At 52.4% G+C, this 12,261-nt stretch overlaps 1 protein-coding gene across 1 annotated transcript in view; it reads left to right on the top strand.

Moving 5' to 3' along the window:
* ACSF3 (acyl-CoA synthetase family member 3) overlaps positions 1 to 12,261 on the top strand; it is a 77,771-nt gene that overhangs the window by 34,146 nt on the left and 31,364 nt on the right. Inside the window, exon 7 of the mRNA XM_025209173.1 lies at positions 9,513 to 9,639. Within this exon, the coding sequence (XP_025064958.1) occupies positions 9,513 to 9,639 (127 nt within the window). The remainder of the gene's footprint in view (positions 1 to 9,512; positions 9,640 to 12,261) is intronic.

Raw genomic sequence — 12,261 nt, 5'->3', positions numbered from 1 at the left:
AAATGCCCCAGTTCATTGGCAGACAAGGTGGTGGGCAGTGGATAGCCCTCGTCTCCTGCAGACGGCAGAGAGAGCGGTGCCAGCAGGCAAGGGAGCACAGGGAAAGTGTGCAGCGTTGGTCTGCATGGTGAGTACTCATCCTAGCACTCTGGCAGCTGGGCTCTCCTTCCCCGGCTTGCACAGGGCTGATCCTGCTCCGGCAGGGAGTCAGGTTAGCTGACCTCGGGAGGTCCCTTCCAGCCTGACTTCTGCGATTCTCCCAGCCTCAGCTTGTGAGCGAGGCCGGTCGAAAGCAAACAGGGTGGGACCTTAATTGAATCTCCTGCCTGCCCCGGCGCACAAAAGCAAAGCTGGCAGTGCGAGCGCACTCCAGGAATATCTCCCTAATGAACAGAGCGCGGGCAGTAGGAAGACGTGCTGACATCTCTCCTGGGTTATTACCTCCCGAAGCCTCCAAACAAGGCAGACGAGAGCTGTGGAGTGCGGAGCGGCTGGCATTTCGGGGAGGACGTTACTCTTCTTGTTTACGGTGCTAATAGACATCAAGAAGTTCTGTGCCTGGGAAATAATTGCAACGAAAGAGTGACCTTTCTCACACTGGGGTGGTTTTCTGTGGTTCTGGACTTAATCAGTCCGATGACTTTTAAAGATCTGTAGCACCTAAAATCTCTCTCTCTCTTTCTGTCTCGTGTATGTGCATGCACACACACACACATCTATATATGTGTGTGTGTGTGTATATATATATATATATATATATATATAGCACACACATGTGTATTATATGTGTGTAACAGATATACAATATATACATACACACGTGTGTACATATATGTATACACACATATAGATGTATTTATATACACCTGTGTAACAAAATACACACACATTACACACATATGCCTATATATACATCTATACATCACATTTATATATGTGTGTATTATATATGTGTGTGTGTGTGTAACATAAAATACACACACACACACACACATATCTCTCTCTGCTTCTCAGACGTGTAACAGCTTTTGTTCCAAGTGCGGGTTGGTTCTGGGAAATAACATCCAAAGCCCCATCTTGCTGCTTCCCCTTTCGCTTTTAAATTTATAACCTTCCAGCGTGAGAAGGAAACTGATTGCATTATTCCCAGCCCTTTTATGAAAAGTTAACATTGCAAAAACAGATGTGAGATGTGGCCTTGTAGAGTACGGTCTGGGCCCTGGGGTTTTTGTTTCCCCCACCCCCCTTGCTCTGTGTTATGTCCCCAAGGATCTGAAATCTGCCTTCTTTCAACATGAGGAAAATTGTAGTGTGTCAAAATGGTGAAACGGCCTGCTGCGGGACATGGAGCTCCTAGGGACGATGATGCTCGCACAAAACACGGAGCTTAGCGGGAGCAGTTTGACCTGGGAGGCAGGGCACGTGCTTGCAAGCCTTGTACCACTAAGGACATTGGCTCAGGTCAGGCCCAGGTAGTAGAGATTACAGGTACTGTCTGCTGGTGACTGAGGCTTGCTATGAAATGGGGTGATGCTCTCAAACTGCTTCCTAGAGGCCAGGTGTGCATGTCTCAAAATCACCGCTGCCATCAGGCCCCAAGAGATGAGGCCAGGGATCCAGTGAGCTTGGTGTCCGTGTCCCCTTCCAGGAGAGGTGCCTTTCCTGGGGTTCAGAGCTCACAGGGCTGTCCTGCCCTTTTTGTGGGCACAAAACTCCTTTCCAGAAATCCAGGTGATAAACGCAGGGGATAAAATAAAATAAAGCTTGAGTTGTGGAGGGGTTTGGGAGATGCTGGGAATGGAGACCCGTCCTGGCTGCCTGTTTAAGAGAGAGGTCCTTACAGCGGACCAGTTCTGCAGCAAAGCTGGGATGAGGCTGTTAGATGGTGACGGTGTGTTATGTGCTGTACCGGCGCTGCTCTGCCCATCAGCTCCTGGTCGGGGGATCTTGAACGACGGAGGTGCATTGCCTTTTAGAGAGGATGGAGGATTGTGTCCAGCGATGCTGCAAGCTGTGGACAGGAGGGCAGGCATGAAGCATAAACCCTGCCCGCCGCTGAGCTCTGTGGTCTGCGGGGCGAGGGGAAGGGAGGTGACAGGGAGAAGAAGTCATTTCAATAAAGCTCGGCGTCGTAAAGCCATGCCCCGTGGACACACACCGCTCTGGCATCGAGCCGTGCGTGCAGCAGCGGCCACTAAAAGAGGAGCAGCCGCTGGCTACTTTGCCCGCGCTCGCGAGGGCTGTGATGGCTCCTCGGGGTGAGATCGCAGCCCAAATACAGTCCTCTCCAGCAGCAGCATATGGCTAATGGCTCCTCTTTGTGATACCGCGCGTCGAGGCTGCTGCGTGGCCAGTTCTGAAGAGCCATGCGGTGTGCATGGCACCGGGGTGGGCACTTTGGCTCTCTCCAGATTTTGGTTTTTTGGTTTTTTACTGTTTAAAGTATTTTTCTACCTTTTCACATTTAAAAAAACGCCCTGATTTGTGAGAGGACTAATGCAATTGCTCGTTTCCTTGTATAAGTGTCACCCCCCAAGGGGTCTCTCCCTGTTAGACGCTGCAAGGGCAGGGGGTTGTCAGGATTTTGATCCCAGTAGTCATTTATTTACAAATACAATGTGATGACCACCCCCCATCCCAGCATTTTACTTCTGTGCAGCAGCATCTGAACAGCAAACCCTCTTCTGCAGTCACAGAAGGGTTTTTCTGCTTTAAATGGGATGGGTTTCATGTTGGAAGAAATGTCCCTCTGCGGTGTCTGAGCTGGCATCTGAAGGGCTCCAGTCTGCACAAACAGGTATTCGATTCGTGCCATTCGAATTCGGTCGTCGTTCAGTAGCGCCCTGCTGCTCGTTACAGTGTGGTTGGAGAGGAAATTGTCTGTAATTGCCTCTTATCAAGGAGGAACCTGGGGTATTTTTTGTGACAGAGGACAGATGAGCGTTGTTTCAGTGCATTGCACTGGCCAGAGCGCAGGTCCGGTGTCTCCGGGTGGGGAAAGCTCTCCCTTGCAGGGCACGTGTCTGTGCTGTGTTGTTCACGAGGTGCGTCAGCTTGAACGACGGCGCTTATCCGTAAGTGAAACACGCTCACGTTAGGCGTGAGCATGGAAACCTTCCTTATCAGCGCACAAGAAGCCAGGATCTGGGATTAGGGATCACAGGATGGCTTGCACAGGACTTCATTGCTGCAATGTGCTTGCCAGCTCTGCCCCACCGGAGCTGTTCTCGCAAACTTGTGCTGTGCTGGGCATGAATGCGGTGCCCTGGCACAGCCGAGGCAGAGTCTGGACTGGAGACCAGGGTGACTGGCACTGGTACGGGAAACCTGGGGATATGGGGGATATGGGGGGTCCCATGGGTGTGAAGGGAGGCAGCTGTGGAAGAAGCACGAGGTGCAGTGAGGGAGACGAGGGGAGCAGAATTGCTGTCACCACGCTGAACCCCGAAAACATTTTATATGCAAGCTGTGAAGCACCTTATCTTTGCAAGTGGATAGTGGGGAGAGGTGGTTAGCTGTGTCAGCCTGAAGCCAAGCAGAAGGCAGGGTGGAGACGCGCCTTACAGCCTATGTAAGCTTTCACAAGCAAGCAAATCACTGTTTTCCCTGCATCCCCCCCGGGGAGAGTGCCTTCTTCTCCTTCCAGCACCACTGAGGCCTCCCATTTTAACCCAGTACAACTGCTGTCCTCCTTACATGTAGACGGGAGTTTCAGAAGGCATCCAGTTGTGAACTTGCAAAAGACGTCTGGGAGAAAGCCGTGCTTTCAAGAGCCTCATAAGATCTCCTGCATCTTCTCTTCCAAGAGAGGATTGTCGTTTGACCCCAGTGCTCTTTCCTGCCACGGCAAGGGGTCGGACTTGATGATCTGTCAAGGTCCCTTCCAACCCTACAAACTATGAAACTAGGATCTTCTGGTCTGCAGCTGACCGTCCTACACCTTCGGATAAAGGGCCTGGACTTCGGGAAGGGAGAGCGGGTGATGCCCCCTGACCCGCATGGAAGCAAAGTTCAGCTTTTGCTCCTGGCTGGAGCATCCTCCTTGTCTGGGGACATGCAGGGAGCGAGGCACGGTGCCTCCCATGGAAGGGCCATGACTGACTTCACGGCTTGCGAAGGAGAGAGGCAGCAGGTCTCTGCGACCGCGGGAAAACCAACGGTGGCTTTGAAGCAGCCCGAGGGCTACCTGCCTAACAGGGGTTCCCGGCTATTTACAAGTCGCTGCTGCTTCCTGCTAATAAAGAGGTACAAAGGAAGCATTGCAAATATGCGTTTTATAATCACCCGGATTTATCCCTTCAGAGGATTTATTACAGCCTTTTATTTTCATGCGTGGAAAATGGAATCTTATCTCGTGCGCCGGCTGGGCCGGCTCAACTCGCCGAATCCGTGTTCCAGCAGAAAGCTATCAAACACCCACCTTCCCCGGGCACGCGGTGTCTGCTCATTACCACGGCTTGAATGCATTAAAGCAGGGGAAACGTGCATTAAAAACGCGGCACTTGGAGAATAGGATATCGGTGCAATTAGCAATCTGATGCTTTCAACAGCTGCTTGTAACTTAGATCTGGTGTATCAACAAAGGATCCCTTGGAGATTTGACAGAGGGAGGAGCGGGAGAGCTGCACAGCGCTGCAGTGCAAGCCTCGTGCTGGAAACATGTAGTGCTGTGCTAGCCTGGTGTGCGCCTACATTTGGGAGAGCATCAGAGGCTGTAGCAAAGATGTGCCTCGAACCCTGAATTTTAATTTATGCTGCCTTCAAGCACCGCGAGCTGCTGGCGCTGAAGTGGTTTGCATGCGCTTTGGACGCCAGGGAGCAGTGCCAGTGACATCCGGAGTTCAGCAAGCAAAATCCTATTAAGATAACGTCACGGCCTTTCTGTTTTACTGTTTGCAAGCCAGCCATAACATCATTACATTACACGACGGGGAGGTGCCTGCTGCCAGGGAGCTCTGCTCTAGATAAGATGTGGGTTGAGCGGGTGCCAGAATTGGAGTTGATATGACAAGAAATTTGGAGCCCGTTCAAAGCTCGATTCACACAAGGCACAGGCGAGGGCAGGTGAATCCTGCTCACCTGGCCTTGGAGGGCACGGCGAGAGGTCTGCGCAGGCCTTTTAGGACTGTCAGTAAAAGAAGCGTGGCACGTTCCTGCCTCCTGCGATGCAGCGCAGGTTGGGTGGTTTCTTCCCTTCTTTCCCAAAACAAAACGTGCGTCATATTTGGGGGGGGTGCGGTATGCAAGGACATGCTTCAAATTGCCCCTCTAGATTTTAATTCAAGTGCTTGGATCTAATGGAAATTCGGGATCGTTTTACGGCAGCCTAAGTGTTGCAGGAGTTTTAGAGTCAAAGAAAAGCTCTGTTGGCAGGATAGGAGCTGTGTTGTTTAATGGTTGGGGCCTAGGAGAGGGAGTGGAAGATGTCCTCCTCGGGGCAACGTCACTGAGTCGCTTACGGGAGGAAAACAGAGTGGTAAAAAGAGACTTCGTCGTCAACCTGCCCATGACACCTGCCATATCCCTGGCCAAGCCCCACCAGCTGGACACTTGCTGGGTACGTCTACACGTGCATCATTACTTTGTAGTAACCGAGAATTAAAAACTCGGCAGTACAGGCGTGCGTCTACACACGTGCACCTGTACTGCACAGTAGCTATGGCGACTTACACCGACTTGGGAGTAAATTTGCTACCTAGTCGGTTTGCAGGTAGCAAATATACTCCCAAGTAGTTACTGCGCGGTAAGGCACGTGTAGACGTCTTACTGTGCAGTAACACTGTGTGCACGCTCCGATTTGGGAATAACTTTAGTCCCAGGTCAGAGCACACCCAGCGTTACTGCTCAGTAGCGCCTACACGTGTAGATGCCGGTCTAATAACCGCTCAATGCGCAGTGACTTACTGCGCAGTAAATGCACATGTAGACATGCCCACTGGGCTGCTGTGTTGGGGTCCCATGGTCTGCTTAGGCTCCAACAGTGCATCTCCCCTTGCCTTCTCTGGCAAGGACTCTGCCTGTTACCCCCTCGTGATATGGGAACTCATGGCCTGGCTGTCCCAGGCCCCTCAGCCCAACACCAAACCCCTCCCGCCACCTCTCCCAGCAGCACCAAAGCTACTTGCACATCCTCTCCCAGAGCTCCAGGTTGCAGGTCTTCTGGCTTATAGAGTCACAGAAAATTCAGGTTGGAGGGTGTGGACCTCAGGAGGTCACATCTAGTCCAACCCCCTGCTTGAAGCAGGACCAGCCCTCATCCCAGCTTGCGGTTCAGGGACCTTGCATAGTTGAAACCCATGACACACAGGCTTGTGCGTGGGGTTCCCAAGCTAATCGCTCTTAGCTCAAGGTAGCATGAGAAATACCCGTGACCTGAAATCTCTCCTTCCTGGCTGCTCATTGAGAGGGTTCTCACGGGTGGCCTAAGGGATGTGTTAAATCCATTTAGTCATCGCCCTATGACTGCAGAGGCATGAGCGTGAACTCTCTGGACTCATGCCGGGGCTGCCTTCAGATGTAAATGGGCACTGGGTCTTCCAGACTGGGGAGTCAAAGGCTGCCAGATGTGATGCCGGATACTGCATCGCTTCCAGCTGTGCCGTGGGCTGTAGACGTTGTTGTGCCCTATCCATACTAGTCCTGGGGGCTGCTAGAGACCTGTTTAGAGCGGACAGTATATGAGCAGAACCCACAAGAGCTGCCGTCGCTGCGCTTTTCACGTCTTCGTTGCTCTTGTGCTAGCACTGTGCACGGATCTGCTAGCCTGTGCTCCAGTCGCACCTTCACATCCCTTTAGCCTTTATCTATTGGCATCCTCGCAGCTCTGAAACGACAGCCTGCTAAAGAGCAGACAGGTTACTGCCCTGGGTCTGACCATCTCCTGCCGCAGCAAATTTCTTGTCTGCTCCCTGGCGCTAAATGAGAGCTTGTCCACAGAAGGAAGAAATGTCACCATTGCCCTTCCCTTCTTGACGATAACAGCCAGGAGGTTGCATTGTTTCTGGAATAAATCCAGGGTCCCTTCATTAAAAAAAATGGATTGACAAATCTGGGAAGGGAGGTAGTGCCTCTGCATTTGCCATGCAGCAGTAGCGTGTGTCCCCCCAGGCACCTGCCTCACCTGGAGGGGACGCTGGGTGGGCAGAAAGGTGCTACGGGTCTATTCCTGCCCCCGCTGAGGTTGCCAGCATAGCCTGGCCAGCCACGCTGCAGAGATTTATGCTGCTCATTCCCCAGCCAGGGCCGCGTGGCAGTGAGTTTTAGTCCAGGAAGCCAGCTGTGCTTGCAAAAGTGAGCTGAAAGGCCCTCTGGCTGCTTGCTGCGCCCTAAGAAGCTGTGGTTGTCTTCTTGCTTTGTTTTCCCCCAGCACACAGGTCTATCGGCAGCTTTGATCCGGTGAATTAAACCCAGGGTACCGCTGCGCACTACCTGCGTGTGTCCTGAGATTGAGCGTTGCCTGGCTTTTCACCGGGGGCGCAGCTACTCTGCCTTCCCTTCGGTGGGCTGAGAGAGAGGGCTCCTCTGTGTCCCACTGAGAGAGCGGGCGCACACTTTGTTCCCAAGCCAGGCGACGGGTTGCTGGCAGTGCCAAGTGGGACAGCTGCCCTCCGTGGTCCTCCACAGCTGTCATTTCAAAGGCTGAGGCATCTGCCAGCCCACAACATTATCCCCCATAAGCTGGCTGCGGTCCCTGCTGGGCACATCAGGGGCATCAGCCAGCACGGTCTGTCTAGGGGTCCGGATGTTTAGGTGGTATCCTCCACAACCCTCCCTCCCCAGTCATCTTTATCTCCCCCAGCCCTTTTCAGGAGCTCCCTGTTGGGCAGCTGTGCCAGCTCGGAGAGACCAGTGTGGCTTCCTCCGGAGCCTGTTCTGTTCACAGCAATCCTGGATGCATTGGAAAGGATCACTCGAGAGCCGTGCATCAGATCTGTCCATGCAACGGGCTTCCAGCGTGGCCAGGGAGCCCCCTCCTGCCCCCTCCGTTCCTACGTGGTCCAGCGCTGCAGCCCCTGATGGGGCAGGCTCTCCAGTGCTTATGTTTGGAAGGATTTCCCCAGATGATACCACAGAGCCACTGCGCTGTGCCTGCCCTGGTCCCCGCTCAACAAGTCTGGGCCAGGAAAGGCAGCTGCACCGCCGGATAAAAGCCGCGCTGCATACAGTGATCCCAAGGACACCCAAGGCACAGGACACAGGGGCGTGAGGTGGCCTGCGATACGGGGCCCCAGGTGAGATGCCATCAACCCGAGGGAGTTTGTCCTTTGCCAGACAATTGAACGCATCTTGGCTGGCCCTGGCACAGAGATTTCTGGCACTCAGGAGAGGTTTTGTTGGTGGCACTTGAGTTTTCTGAGTCACAGAATTAAAAAGGAATCGCATTTTGGATGCAGTTTGTAGTATAATTGAACCTGTAACACCGGCTGCTGCGGGGCACGGTTGAGGCAAATAGCTTAGCAAGACTAAAGCACTTCAGACCTTGGGAGGGAAAAATGTTGGCCTTGCATTTGGTGCTGTGAAAATGCAAGGGCTGTCCTCCTCGTCCCGCAGGGAGGAAGGGACTCCCCCTTCCCACGGGGCTGTATTTGCCCTGCCAGCCTGGAGCATTACAGAGGTATTTTGTCATCTCCGGAAGGAGATCCCCTGGGCCACTCGCTGGACTGGGACGCCAGGCTGGATGCACCAATTTGGCAGTTCGTGGGTCTCAGGACCTCGGTAAATACATTGCTGATGCCTTCCAAGGTGGTGCTTTATGCAGTCTCTGAACTTCTTGTTTGTCAGGTGGGGAGATTGCTGTGGACGTGCCCCGTTCACATGCTCTGCCTCTGGATTATAGAATCAGAGAAAATGAGGGCGGGAAGGGAGCTCAGGAGGTCACATCTAGTCCAACCCCTGCTCCAAGCAGGACAAGCCCCAGCTACATCATCCCAGCCAAGGCTTTGTCTAGCCAGGTCTTAACAATCTCCAACAATGGAGAGTCCACCACCTCTCTGGATAACTCATTCCAGTGCTTCACCACCCTCCTCATGAGTGTTTTTGCTAATATAAGTTTCTAATATAAGAATATAAGTTCTCCTCAACTTCCCTTGCTGCAGCTGGAGCCCATTGCTCCTTGTTCTGTCATCAGTCTCCACCGAGAACGGTCCAGCTCCATCCTCTTTGCAACCCTGCTGCTGGGAGGTGAAGGCTGCTATTCAATCCCCTCCATCATCTCTTCTGCAGACTCCATCAGCCCAGTTCCCTCACCTCTCCTCACCAGTCATTTGTATTATCTACTACTGCCAGTGTTGGAGCCAAGATACAGGGCAAGATGGGCTGTTGGCCTGACTCAGGATGGCTCTGCTTTCTCTTCTTAGTCCCTTCTTCTTGCGTGAAGCAAGAGCCACAACACCACGATTTACCGAGTGGTTCTCAGAAGGCCGTCCCTGCCCTCAGGGGCAATCCAGGGGCACACAGTGATGGAGGCACAAATCCTTGACACTCAGGAAACCTTTATTCTTTGTTTGTCCCAGGTGACCCCCGGCCTCGAAGACAAGGAAGGGGAGCTCTTGGTGAAGGGGCCGACGGTGTTTCGCGAATACTGGAACCGGCCTGCAGAAACCAAAGACGCTTTCACCCCCGACGGCTGGTTCCAAACAGGTACCGCGTGGGCACCGTGGCAGTCCCGGGGAGGGATTTGCTCCATCAGTGAGGGCACGGGGAGGTCTGCTTGTTCCCCTGTGTCTTGCTGCTGCCTGGGTCATTGTGGAGCAGTGCCAGTGCAGGGTCTCACTCCCTTCCCTCCCCGTCTGTCTGGAAGCAAGGAGTAGCTGCATTGCCCAGCTCTGGGAGAAGAACGGGCAGGGTAATGGGGGCATTACTGGGTTAAGTGTGGTCAAGTCATGCATCAGAGTGGGCAGAAACTCCCTCTGGCTGGGCTGGTCTTCAGACGCTGGAGCTGCTTCCTAGAAGACCTTCAAAGCCCTTGCCCCCTTTGCAAACAAGACCCACTGCCACCAGTAACAGAGCAAGTTTTAGCACCCAAGCAGCCGCTCGGTACCTGAAACACAGCAATGCATTAACATCAGGCTGGGCACCTCGAGCCAAGCCGTATTGAAATGAGGAGCAGGGTTCCCATCATCCTAGTGGGAATTGGGTTTTCCATAAAGAAAGCTGGCTCTGCTTCCCTGCCCAGCACTGTCTAGCATCCATCAAGGAAGTGACGGCGAGCTCTGCACGCCGCAGACACCGCAGGTTCATTGCGACCGGTCAGGAATTTTTCAAGGGCATGTCTCGTTGGAATACGCCGCTTCACCAACACTTCAGCTTTCTGGGGGGTGCAATTAATTTTCCAACACGAAAAAGAAATGTGGAGAAAAATCTTGGAGTTGCCAAAATGTTTCACTGCAGTGGGTTTGAGATGAAACACGCCAGTTTTCCAGTAAGTTGTCATTTTGAAATTGAAATTCATTATGGTAAAAGAAAACACAGAACAGCAAGGCGATGCTGTTGAGATGTGAACAAAAGGTTTTGGTGACCTGAGCTGTGTGTGCCTTTGGACTTCTAGGTCACAAACGTTTTCAATATCGGACCTTTCCTCTCGATTCCAGGCAGGAAAAGCAAGGTGTTTGGGACTGGGGTGGGGAGCTATGGGTCATGACATTTTCTTGCCTGGCAGTCAAACCATGTCCTGCGCAGGTCTGTGGTTGGTTTTGCTCTGGATTTCCTGTGGTGCTGTCGTGGCACCGTACAGGCTGGCAGGGGGACCCATCCTCCCTGCATAAGCATTGGGAAAACAGAGTGCCACTCTGAAACACCGTCCGATAGCAGCACCCTAATGAACCAAACTGCACGCCCCATGTATCCAGTGCAGAGTAGCACAGCTGGAATTTCACATGCTTCTAAAACAATGCTTGTTCCCAGTCTCCTGACCAAAAACTATCGTCCGAAGTATTAGCCAAGAATGCAAGGTACCAAATTCCACGAAATCAGTAGCTGCAAGCAGCTACTGAGCTGGAAAGAAGCAACAAGCCTTGAGTAAGTTATTCCTCCGCTCTAACTGTCATGTGCTGACCGTGCTCAGCACATCTGGGCAGAATTATCCAGCTGCAGCACCCTGGTGAACTGGAAGTACAACAAGGAGCTCGCTTTGGTCCCAAGCTCAGCTTGGAGTGTAGTGGGACCACAGGGCACCTTTGAAATAGTGTTTGCCGGGTTAAACCTGTTGGTTAATACCTCTGCCCTGCTCTGCTTTCTGTTACCTGGCTTCCTGGCAACGTGCTGTGAGTATTATGGAAGAAATGTAGACCTATTTGCCCCACTGCATTTGGGCCACCTTGAATCTTACGGATACAACAAACGCTATTCTTCCCCCCGCACTTAAACTTCCATCGTAGCCCTGCCGTGCACACAGCACTGCATTTTGCATTTCCATTCTTATTGCATGCCAGCTGTGCCATCAGCAGTCCTCAGGAGCACAGGGCTGCATTTCTAGTGCCCTCTCCATGGCCTTTTTATTGATTTTGCACATCATAAAAAACCGCTTCCCCCCCCAACAACACTACAATTTTTGCTTCCTTTAATTGAAGCTGGAGTTGTGACACCCCCCGTCTCCCCTGAGTGCTGTTCCCAGTGCCGGTATCACACCAGTAGCAAGGTTTCGTGACTCGGCATCAGCAGACAATGCAGGGTGTGGGGCAGTCAGCTTAAAACAATTTTTAGTCACCACTCCTGATGAATATTTGAAATGCAAAGGAATAGCGTGCATTAATTATTGTAAAGAGATGTCTTTAGGAGAAAATGATTTTGAAATTCAGTTTAATTTCATTGTAATGTGCTGCAAACAGGAAGGGAGTATGTGTGCTTAATTGGCTCTCGGGGGTAAGGCCTGGAAGATGGCATGCCTTTGTCACAGGCCATTAGCGATACAGACTGCATAATGAGAGAGTACAATCAGCTCACAGCTGCCGGCTCCTACAGGGAGAGAATGATATTAAATAGAAATCAGTATAAATTAAACTTAACCCCTTCGTTTACCTCCAAAGCTAGGAATACTTGGGGGTTGGGGGGAAGTGAGAGTGGCAGCGGTGGGTTAGCGACCGGAGGCAGGAAGCCCAGGAGCCTTCCCCGGTCCAGCTCGATTTCTGCCCTCCCTTATGGCAAAGCTGGGAGGAGGAAGGTATTGGGGCTGGGGTGTGGGGGGTGTTAGTTCTGTTTCCTCTGGCCCATGAAATGGTTTGTCTTTTGCACTCTTTCACTGTCCCTCACTGGTGCAAAGCCGGC

The sequence above is a fragment of the Alligator sinensis genome, unplaced genomic scaffold (assembly GCF_000455745.1).
Source record: "Alligator sinensis unplaced genomic scaffold, ASM45574v1 scaffold255_1, whole genome shotgun sequence".
NCBI lineage: Eukaryota > Metazoa > Chordata > Crocodylia > Alligatoridae > Alligator > Alligator sinensis.
Note: the sequence above shows the minus strand (reverse complement) of the source record. Positions and strands in the feature narration are given on the sequence as shown.